General features: G+C 38.8%; 1 protein-coding gene across 8 annotated transcripts in view; it reads right to left on the minus strand.

Annotated features, from left to right (window-relative positions):
- The window catches only part of NTNG1 (netrin G1), a 370,195-nt gene that overhangs the window by 42,716 nt on the left and 315,185 nt on the right, over window positions 1-12,294 (minus strand). For 5 of the 8 annotated variants that reach the window (XM_061411010.1, XM_061411013.1, XM_061411009.1 and 2 more), the window contains one exon: window positions 10,374-10,508. The exons of the other annotated variants lie outside the window; for them this stretch is intronic. In XM_061411010.1, the coding sequence (XP_061266994.1) occupies window positions 10,374-10,508 (135 nt within the window). The remainder of the gene's footprint in view (window positions 1-10,373; window positions 10,509-12,294) is intronic. 8 annotated transcript variants of the gene reach the window in all.

Consider the following 12,294-nt stretch of genomic DNA (forward strand, 5'->3'; position numbering starts at 1 on the left):
CTGATTGTACTAAATTGATGCGAAATTGACTCGGCTGGCTGGTAAGTCTTTAAACAGTTGGCACTGACTATGTCTGTGATCTTGCTCTGGAAATTATATGGTCAAAGCCTTCATGTTTCTGAAAATTCTACCTTTTTTCTTAAGGTCAATTAGGGCCTTGTGAATATGAATTAATTAGACAAACTCTCTGTGATACTCATATCAAGACAGAGGACACACTTTAATGAAATGCAAGGTTTTTTTTTTTTTCTTCTTGTTCTCTTTTGCTTCCTGCTTCATATTATCTCCATTTTATTTAAGAGGTCTTCTATTTCTTCATTTTTAACTGTTGTCTGAGCTTAAAATAAACCAAACTACATTCTGCAATCTGAATCCAGTCTGTGTCCTGTCTACTATGGCCTATGAACTAAGAATGGATTTCATGTTTTGTTAGTGATTGAAAAAAATCAAAAGAATAATAATTCATGGCATGTGAAATTAAAATTAAATTTTAATTACAAAATTAAAATTTAAAGGTCAGCAAATAAAGTTTTAATGGAACACAGACACATTCATTTCAGTGTCATCTATTTGGGGCTACAACAGCAGAATTGAATAGTTGCAACGAAGACTGTATGGCCCAGGAAACTTAAAATAATTACTGTCTGGCCCTTACAAAAACAGTTCACTGACTCTTGGAATAAATCACCAAAGCGTCTGTCTCCATCTGCAAAGTAAAAATTATAAAATCCTAAGGATGCTATGCTGTGTGCTGTGCTAAGTTGCTTCAGTCACGTCCAACTCTTTGCGACACTTTAAACTGTAGCCCGCCAGGCTCCTCTGTCCATGGAATTCTCCATGCAAGAATACTAGAGTGGGTTGGCATGCCCTCCTCCAGGGGATCTTCCTGACCCAGGGGTCAAACCTGCATCTCTTACATCTCCTATATTGGCAAGGTGGGTTCTTTACCACTAGAGCTACCTGGGAAACCCAAGAATGTTCTCAGCAAACTCAATTAGCAATAAATATTCACTATTAACTGGTTTGCCACTTATTAGGTGTTTGGCTCAGAAGCATCACCCTTTAATAAGTCTCAGTTTTGCTGTCTATAAAATAAGGGGAAAAATTATCTCCCTGGTAAAATGAGGTAGTACATACATGTTCCTGATACAAAATACACAATAAATAATTTCATTATTTTATATTACTTATTATTTCTCAGCAATTGATCCATATGGAAACATATGGGACCATTTTTGAGACTTCAGGATGATAGAATTTCAGATCAAGAAAAAGCCTTAGAACATCCAAACCATGTCTAAGATTTCACAGGAGGAGGTGCAATGAAAAGTCTGCGGTGGTCCAGCAAACAGTGCTTTAAGAGGTGGAGACAGTGATACCCAGATCAAGTCACTGTGCTGACTCCTAGACCTTAGTTATCAGGCACCCCCCATCCTGGTTTATCTGTGGCTCCTATACCTCGGAATTCTGTTCTTACAGTGGCTGAGGACTGGCCCTTCATTTAAATGAACACAATTCCCCTATAAGTTTCAAACAGGTTGGCACTTTTTCAACTGAGCTGATTTTCACACTTAGACATTTTCTTTATACATGTAATTTTAGAACACATTCACTAGGGTGTAAAGAATGGCTCATGGTGAAACTCCACTTGTGCACTGTCTAAAGTAAGGAGAGAACTTCATGCATTGTGTTTCTGCTTGGCCTTCTGATCATCTCATTGTCAGAAAAGTCCAGGCTGCTGCTTTGATTCTGGGCTACTCATCGATACTTTACCTGAATTTCTTCATAAGCTTTGGCATTTCAGATAACATTCACTATTAAACTTGGATGGTTCTACAGTGTGAAATGGTAAAATCTGTGCATACTTGTCATTGTTAATATTCTCTTCAAATAAAGGAGTAAAAATTAGCATGGACTGCGAAGTAAATATGCAAAGTTGCTTAGCCAGGTCAGAATTGGGGCCCTCTCTCAGCTGATCACAGGTTAGCAGAGTAGTAGGCAAACCTCAGAATGTCAGGAGGGAGCCTGGAATTGCTTTTAGTATGTCTACTATTTGTTTTTGTCCTATGCCAAGCTTCAGCAATTCAAGAGCACTGGGATTTGAATGTATTCGGATATGATCCTACTGTGAAGGGCATTCTGAACAACTCACTTTTTTCAGCCTGCCTCATCAGCCATTGCTTCTGTGGTTGTTCCAAATGAGCCATTAGTGGTGTGAAGCATTAAAGCACTTTCCACCGCACAGGCGTAAACCCTGACTTTTCTGCTCATGGTGGCATTGGGCCCCTGATGTATTAGAGGTCGGTGGGCTTTTCCTACCAATCCCAAATTAAAGTTATATTAGGAATGAGTGGAAAACAGAATTGTCACTGGAAAGTGATGGGCATTAGCATGACTGAGTGGTGTGGTGCCGTTCTGCTGAATCAGGAGAAATTTCACAACTGCAAGCAACCCTGGGTTTACTCTTCTAGTTAACAAAATGAACCATCTCCCCTCAGGAGGACAACCCAGCATATTTGTAATGCCTACAAATTGCCACCTTCTATCTTCTTTCTTTCTAATATTTTCCTTTTTAAATTATCTCCGGGAGGCTCCTACTGGTTCTATTTAACAAGCACTTCTTTCCCACCCTTAGGAGTTGAAAACAGTAACATCAAGTGCCCTTCCAAGTATTTATTTTTCATCACTGTTATGTATGTGGTACTCAGCAAGGGAAATGAGACTAGCGTTCAAATTGATAGCAAGGAAATTAAAAACTTGGATTCAGTGATGCCATTCATTTTTAGCAGTAGACATATAAGAGCCCAATGAGTGAAGTCATGTGTCTAGGACTGAAAATACTCTGAAGCATCACAGACATTCCTCTTTAAGTGATATGCCACCTGTCAATGGATTCAACATGTGAGGTCAGCTGATGAAATGTGAACTGGACATTTCAATGGAACACAGCAACTAGCAAGAGACTGCAACCACAGCAACTGAAAAATTACAAGTTAGGTTCAAGGCATTTGCCCAAGGAAGTAAAATCTTCATATCAGAGAAGCAACTGGAAGCATCATTTTAATGATCACAAGTTGTCAGGATTGTAGAAATTAATCTCATAGGAAAAAAAATAAGAAAGAAAAATAAATCCCCTTGAACAATGGTAGCAGAAAAGCTATGATGGGAACCTATTAATCTCCAGGAAACAGAAGTTATGTAAGCCTTAAATCTGATTCTTAGAAATCAGAACTGAGGACTGAGAACATGACTAGTGAGAGTATGAGAGTCTGTCTGTTGGTAGAGAGATTATAGAGGGAAGCTGAGAGGCCAAACTGCGGTTCTTAACACAAACTAGCTGTGTCTCTCATTCTACATCCTTTCTGCCCCCGCAAACTTGGTCTGAAAGTCAGAGCTGGAAGCTTGGAGAGGCCCCTAGAGGTCTTTTCACTTGAATTCTCTTTTAAGCAGAAACTCTCCAACAAGCATCATTCATAGGAGCTCATTCAGCTTCTGTGTGAGCTTTTCCAGAGTCTGGGGATTTATCATAACCCAAGGCATCATCCTGCATATTCTCAGACAGCTGGAGAGAATAATTTTTGGAAAATGCTAAGCTGAAACATCTTTCTCTTTCTACCCACTGGTCCTTATTCTATCTTCCTGAACCAACAAGTCTACCTGTTACCTAACAGCCCTCCAAACACTGGTTGACATCTATAAGATGTTAAGCCACATGCTTACCAAACTGTTTAAACTCTTTCAAATGAAGAAATCCTTCATCAAAGACAAAACTCTCCTATATCACTGCTTTGTTCAAATGTTTTTTTTTTTTTTCCCAGTGACTGGACTCTTGCTATGGGCTGTCCAGTGAATGTTTCAGGGGAACTATAACCATTTTGGTCCTTGTTCAGTCTAAAATTATGTTAGTGTCTTTGCCACTCACGACAAAATGTTATCTGAAATTGAACATCTTTGCCACTTGAACAACTTGTTAACACAGTTCTACACCATTCTACATTTTTGCAGTTTGTTTCTATAGCCTCAATTTGCAGCACAGTATCTAGCATATAGTCGGGACTTAAATGTTCACCAAAACTTCATAAGAAATCCTTATACAGTCACGATGGTTAGTATAGAAGTCTCCCATTTTTCTCTAGGTAGTCTATTGGAAACAATGCATGATTTTATTTAAAAAATTAACATGTGTGTTTGTGTTTTAAAGAGGGTCTAAGATTTTATTTTCCCCCCCAACAACATTTTGTATTTTTCTTAAAGTTCAGGACAATATCTCTCAAAGGCCTTTAATAGCATTGCTCTCTTATGTGACATTGTCATCTCCCTACTATCAATAAGTGGTATAAATAGCTTCCTGACTGCTTCTTCCACTCTTTTGGGTAAAGAAATTCTCATCAATGCAGTCAACAATTAGCAGGACACATCTTTTAGCAGATATCTTGATATGTGAGGGCTTCCCTGGTGGTTCAGATGGTAAAAAATCTGCCTGTGCAATGTAGGAAACCCGGGTTTGATCCCTGGATCAGAAAGATCCCCTGGAGAAGGGAACAGCTACCTACTCCAGTATTCTTGCCTGGAGAATTCCATGGACAGAGGAGCCTGGCAGGTTACAGGCCATGGGGTCGCAAAGAGTCGGACACAACTGAATGGCCAGCACACACATTTTTGATATGTGAATACCCCTATTTGGAATACTACAAAGCATTTAGATTTCCTAATTTGGCTTTGGACAATATCTATATCCTCTAAGAGTCTATGAAACACACTCACAATACTTTTTCTATAAGATCTTTGATCTTCACTGAAAAATATTTCAGTCTCTAATTCACAGTGCAAGGCTATATCTTCTTGACATACATCACTCTTTTCTAACCATATTATGTATTTCTTTCAAAGTTTTACCTTTGAATATCTTTATTCCAAATAGGAATTACATTCCAACTCCATGACACCTGCATATTCATCGCTGTCATTAAAAGCTGGCATTCTTGATGATAATTGTGGTAGGCAGAGAAAAATATCTCCCCAAAGATGTCTATATCTGAATTCCCGGAACCTGTTCCCTTACATGACAAAAGGGATGCGATTAAATTAAGGGATTTCAGATGGGAAGATTATCCTATCTGTGTGTTCCCATTCTAATCACATGGGTCCTTAAAAGTAGAGACTGTGTCCAGGCTGCGGTTAGAGAAAGATATAGGACAGAAGAAAAGGCACAGAGAAATGGGAAGTTTATGGCTTTGAAGGGTGAAGAACAGGGCCACGAGGAACAGAGTGCAGGTGGCATCCAGAAGACAGAAAAGGCAAGGAAGCAGACTTTCCCCTTACAGCCTGACTGGAATACAGCCCTGCCAACACCTTGATCTTAGCCCAGGGAGACCGTTGTTTGGCTTCTAAATACAGACCTGTAAGATGATAAATTTGTGTTGTTCTGAGCTACTAAATATGTGGTAATTGGTGATAATTTTCTAAGCAGCAGTAAAAACAAACAGACTTATTATGCATTCTCCGGAAGGCATACACCTAAGCAATGGAATTCCATTTCCCAACTTTCATTTTTCTCCCAAGAATAATTGTTGCCCTTTTAAAAATTTTGTGGTTTGCCGCAATTTCTGGTTTTACAGTTTTACAAGACCATTTTTACTATATTCCGATCAAATTTAATTAGAAACTCTTCTTGATCAGACCACTGAGCTTCCTACTAAACACATGTTTTTTTGTTCTTGGTAATAGATGTACTGATCCCTTCCAAGAACACATATCTTGATACTCTAGGCCGTGACCCAGCAACTGACTCTCAGCCTTCCCCTTGCTGTGTATGCTTCGTTCTTGATTTCTTATATCTTCCAAAATCTTAACATTTAGCTATGTCACAAAATATTTTAACTTTAATCCAAATATTCACACTGTAAGTTCTCCTGAAAGCACCATTAGTATCCATACAAATTAGGTAACAACGTGGGGAAATTGGTGGCTTTAATATTATCTGATATTCCAATGTAGCTTATACTTTCTTCAGGAAGACAATACATCTCTTCATCAGCCCCACTGGTTCTGTGTGTAGGAATTTTCATTTCATCTTCCAAACAACAACAAAAAAAACCACCTTCCTTATGTCTAGTCTTCCTGGCACCCTTAACAAGTGTTTCGTTATTTTCTAACACATGTTAACCAACCACATTTTATGTGAAACATGAAACGTTACTTTTTCTTTAGAAGGTTCATCTTTATTCTCTGGTGGATTTCAAAGAGGTGCATAAAAAAAGAATCTCTCCTCAATCTTATTCTTCTGTGGAGCAACCGTAAGACTAAGTTCGATTCTGCCCGTCCTCCTTGACGTCTTTATATTTCTGCACTCTTTCCTGAACCACGTGCTCCATGCTGCCTGACGTCCATTCATTCTGGAGGGTTTCAAGTGTTTCCCCTTTTGGCAGAGAGACCAGTTTACATTTATGGCGCCTACAACCAGTGGCCCCTCAGGCAGAAAGGTCACCGAGGAGCCTAGAGCTCTTCATGTCCCCAGGTGAAGACAAGCAATTACTTTAGGGGTCACCTTTGTTTCAATCACTTGAATTAGTCTTGTGTCTGAGCAAGGGATTTTTAGAATCCCCTAGGTCAACAGTTTGATACTCAGTAGTGGCCATTCTTATCACACTTTCTGCACCATCACTCTACAATTAGCGTTAAACATGGATTCTTAAAAAAAAGAAAAAAAAAACAAACATGTTCTTGACACATCAACTTGTACCTGGAAACTAATAATAACTGAGATCTTACTATGTACCATGAGCTCCACATTCATTATTTTCCATATGTGTTAGGTTCTAGTTTTATCACAATTTTTACATGAAAAATTAAGTTTAGGGAGTCCAAGTACTTTCTGCTAAGTCCTGTGGGTAGTAAGGCATGGAGATGGAATTCAGACTTGGGTCTGTATGACTCCAGAGCTGAAGTGTGTGCTCATTTGGTTCTATTCATAGGATGTAAGCAACGGTGTGAGGAACTGAATCTCTTTATTTTCTTGTACTTGTATTTTCCCAAGTACAAGTCCTGTGGGACTACAGTTCCACACTGCTCCTCTTGTCAGTCCTCTGGGAGACTGGAACCCTGTGTCTGGATGCCTTGGACTCTGTCCTGATCCTTACGGCAGCTCCTCCCTGGTCCTGACTCCCTAATTGTGCAGCTAATCCCTGCTCATTGCTGCCAAGGCCACCATCAGCCCTACTTGAACACTACGTTTTTCCTTCCTTGGTTTCTCATTGCCAGGTCACTCTCACTGCCACTAACAGTGTGGCCAACCCAAGGGTGGTCCAACTTAGGGCAAACAGAAGCATGTGTGCGTGCACATGTGATGTGAGAGGCGGCTGAGAAGGGAAGAGAGCAAAACAGATTGACCTGAGGGGCATTTCTGAATGCATTCATGTATGTGCAGACATAGCAGTGATATGAAAAATACTTATCGGCCTACGAGCACTAACTAATTAGTATGGATACCTGCTCTAGTATTGGAGCAGGTGCTGAAGGCAAACCACTTTGACAAGTATTATCCTGTTAGATTTTGAGGATATCTAAGAGATTCCAGGGGAGCACTTAGGGGTCTCAATGCAATAGTCATTGACCAACTGGCAAAAGGATTTCTATATTTTAACACAGAATATCAGCCCTGTGTAGCTGGGTTGAGGGAAGAAAAGATTTCAGACTGAGATAAAATTATTGTGTGCTCAAAGGTGTATCTGAAGTCGGTAAATTTATATAGTAAATCCTGTCTCACCCTGTTCCAGTCCGTCCTTTACAGAGCAGTCAGAATAATCTTTCTAAAGCAGAATTGTATCCTCTCCTCTGCTTGAAACTGTATGGTGGATCCCATATCACCCCTGCAGGAAGGTCCTCACTTCTCTTCCCTGATGAGATAAAACTTCTTAGGTTGGCGTTCAAGACACTACCTGATCTGGTCTATGGTTGTTTTTTCAACATTTTACCCCCATCCCACCACAAACAACACACACACAACATGCATACTCCTTACCCTCTAATTATCAATACCTTTTGATATTTCTGAAGCAGAGCATGTTAGCTCATGTACTCTTTTTGCCCAAGAAGTTCCATCCAGGAAAGCTTTTACTAATACTAAAGACTCAAAATGTCTTCATCTCTAGGATGCCTTACATCCCACCTGGGCTTCCCTAAAGGCATGCACATAGCACTTGGTCTGATTACCTTCTAACTGTTGGGTGCATGTCAGCTTCTCACTCCAGATTATGAACTTCACATCCACATGCCCAGAACAGCTATCTCTCTTTATCCTTTAGCCTCTACTGCTAGTTCAATACCTAATTTATAGTAGTTATTCAAGAAATACTCATGAGGGTAAAGTATTTACTCCTGTAATCTCACTGATCTACTTAACTAGGAGTTGAGGCACAGAGCATTTTGTACATTATATAGCACTTACGTGGTACATCCATGCCTAAATCCAGCCTTCTAATTCCAGAAGAAGAAATCTGATGACATTATATCTTTTTATAATACTCCAGAAATTAACACAGAAAAATCAAGTTAGGCCTTTTTGGGGCATACGTTTCTTCTAAGGCTGGATTTGTTTACTTTCTCTACAATATCTTTCGCTGATTACACTTCAGGAACTCATTCATTAGGTCCTGCTGCAGCAGGTAGCTAACATGAGACTTTCCCTTTGGAAAGGTGTGTCTTCATTATAAAGTCTCTCATTCCCTATGCTTTGAGTCTTCATGCTGGTCCCTCCTCTGTCTGTCTTTCTCTCCTCCTGACTGCTGGCCTTCTGTGGGCCTCTATATCTAGATGACAACTATCTCCTCAGTCCTGGATCCTCACGTTGTTTTGGGCTTCCCAAACTCATTCAGATCCTTAAAATGCTTCCTGGGAACTTACAGTGTGTATAACTTTCAAACGATGACCGTATCCACAGCTTACGTACAGAAGTGCTGACTGACTTCTGACACTATTTGACTCTTTTAATGACTCTCCAGCATGGTGAGAGATGCTCACTCTCCAGCTTCTAGATCCCTTCCTAACCTTGACCTGCTCAAAGCCCAATTTCTCAGTTATCACCACAATTTACTGATGCCCATGGCATTAGTATGGTAACAAATTTCACTTTGGCTTTATAATATGCAGAACTGTAGCCTCCAGATAACTATACATTTCACAAGTAGCAGGTAAAATATTCTGTTCACCCCTGGTAGAAACTGGCTTTAGATAGTTCCTGCATGCTGACACTTTTTTTTTTTTTTCAAGTGAAAACTAAGCAAAAACTCTCTAGAGCTGTGCTGTCCAATATGGTAGACATATGTGTCTATTAAGCCTTGCAATATGGCTAGTTCTAATTGAGATATTCTGTAAGCAGTAAACATCTGATTTCAAAAGCTCTGAAAAAGTGAAATATATCCTTAATAATGTAACATTAGTTCTATGTTGAAATGATAATATTTCAGGGTTTTTTTTGATAAAATAATTTGTTAAAATCCACCTCTATTTATTTTTACTTTTTAAATGTGGATAACAAAATATTTCAAGTTACATGCTTACATGATTTTCTATCGGGCTGCACTCTCCAGAGGCTCTGTGGCTCTTTAATATTAGTAAGCTGACTGTGTACAGATAGAATGGAAAGCTAGTGCAGAATTAAAAAGCAGAAAAGGTTGTGAATGACAGAAGGAAGCTTCTGCTCAGATTTTTAAATTTCTGTTCCCAGAATACACCAACATGCCACCTGCCTTGACAAGCTTTTAAGAAGGTCTGATAATCCTCAGAAAAATGAAGTTGAACCAAATGGCATCTGTGTAAAGCTCACTGCATGGTGCCTAACCTCAGAGGCTTAAAATCAACATTGATTTTCATCATTTATTTTATCCTGGCATTTAAATGTCCCTTAGATTTATTACCTTTAGGTTTTTGGTTCAGAGGCAGTGATGGGTATGATACAAGGGTGATAATAAGTTATGTAGATACCATTTAATTTATGAACTCTGGAGCTCCAGGGTAGTTCAAGAAATATATTAACCACATACACATCACCCTTCATTCTGCGGTAAGGATTTCTAAGCTGGGTCCCTATTGTGCCACTTAATTTATGGTCTGGCCAGGTACATGGATCTGCATACAATATTTCAATATAAGTTGCTCCAACCATCAGAAGAAACGAAGATGGGCTTCAAAGGAGCCGGCTGGACAGCTGATGGATTGCTCTCTCTCTCCTATATGTAGGCTGGGGCATTAAGTAGTTTTTAAAGCTTGTCAGCGGTTTGGGTCTTTTTCTGCTCTGAGAAGCTGCACGCACCAGCCTCGACAAGCAGAATCAGCCATGCTGCAGCAGGCAGAGGGCAGCTCCCAGAGTTACTTACGTTGACAGCCGTAGTGCCAGGAATTTCCCGGCAGGCACTCATCACACTTAGGCCCTGTTGTTCCAGTCTTACACTCACAAAATCCTGAGCCATTACAACGATCATGGACTGAGCCCAAAGGGTTACAATAACACTCTGTAGAAACAAGACAACACACAGGCTGGAGACAAGTCCACATGGCTTATAAGTTATCAATACAGGAGCGTCACTTACTTAAATGGATCACTTACAGAAAGATGTCCACTAATGAAATGCTTTGGCAAATATGGCTATTTCAGATCCATTTATTTATTTGCTCAGCCTTCCATGATAGCATTTTTATGTTATGGGAGGAAATCAGTTGAAAACTTCTAAGGAAATAAGACATCATGCTCTTCCCTGCTAACAGATTATAATGGAGGTTCCGTTTGTTAGGGCATTTTTAGATGGTTTAATGAATGCCATGAGAAGTTTGTGTATCAAGGATAAATCAATATGCCATCAGTGTAAAATCTGTTTTAAATTATTCAAACGAGCCTATCTGTTACACTCAATATTTGAGAACTGCTGAACATTGTAAAAGTGCAATATGAATGCACTTTGTTCATTCAAAGGCAGTTTTACTTTATGATTTGGGATGGTGCATTATATATATATTCATACTGTGTTGCAATCAGCCTTTAGATATTGTATCTGCTAGGCATGTTAGTATAGTTTTATGTAACTTAGATTAACAATCATGGAAGAAAAATGAATTTTGTAATCCTAAATAAATTTCAACGTATGCACAGTTTGAGACTCATATCATTATAATGTCTGTGGACAGAAAAATATAACTTTGTGTAATAAAAAGTAAATAGAATAATTTCTGGATTCCTCACATAGTATTATGCAGGATATTTTTACTTCTGAAGCTCTGCTTTGCTTAAAGGGTGAATTAAAAATGAGAATTCCTTAGGCTTCCATTAGCTAAGAAAGCTAACAGCAGTTAGTTTGAAGCTTTTGGAATGTGTAAGCTGAAGTTTCTTTCTTTGTAATCCCACTGTATAATACTGGGCAAGTTATTATGCCCCTCTGTGTCTTGATTTCTCTTATTTTAAAATGGTATCACTAAGAGATTTTCATGTTAAAAATCAAATAAAATCACATCAAGCAACTAACCAAGCAGCCAACTACAAGAAACCCTGAGAATTTTAGTTTAGTATCTTTAAGTTTAGTGTCTTAAATTGGAAATGGAGATTAAGGGTTTACTGTTATATAGATAGGTCTAGAGGTGTGGTTCTGTCATAGGAACTAACCAGATAATTTCTTCAAAGACTGTGGAGTACCTTGGAATCATTATTTAGTTCATGTTAAGGGAATTTTGAAGTTCAGCACTCTTAAGATATAAACATTTGTGAGGCTGACATACATAGGTAAAACTAAAACTAAATAAAGTCTAAATTGCTCTCTCCTTGTCTGGCTTGATTTATTAATTGGAGTTTTATTTTAAATTGGTGTTTTCTATTTTAATGTGTGGTGGTGGTGGTTTAGTTGCTAAATGGTGTCTGATGCTTGCAACCCCATGGATGGTAGCCTGCCAGGCTCCTCTGTCCATGGGATTCTCCAGACTAGAATACTGGAGTGGGCTGCCATTTCCTTCTTCAGGGAATCCTCCCGATCCAGGAATCAAACCCAAGTCTTCTGAATTGCAGGCAAATTCTTTACCGACTGAGCTACAAGGGAAGCCCATGTATGTATGACAGTTGTTTAAAAAATTTTTAGATAGAAATTTTGTTGTGACTTTTAAAATGTTTATATATATATATAAAATCTATATATAAAACATACATATATATATACACACACACATAGCTATAGCAAAACTACTACAATATGTTTCTTACTATTTAAAGTATGTAAGTTGACAATGGACCACCAGCATTTTGTAAGACAGGGAGTA

The sequence above is a fragment of the Bos javanicus genome, chromosome 3 (genome assembly GCF_032452875.1).
Source record: "Bos javanicus breed banteng chromosome 3, ARS-OSU_banteng_1.0, whole genome shotgun sequence".
NCBI lineage: Eukaryota > Metazoa > Chordata > Mammalia > Artiodactyla > Bovidae > Bos > Bos javanicus.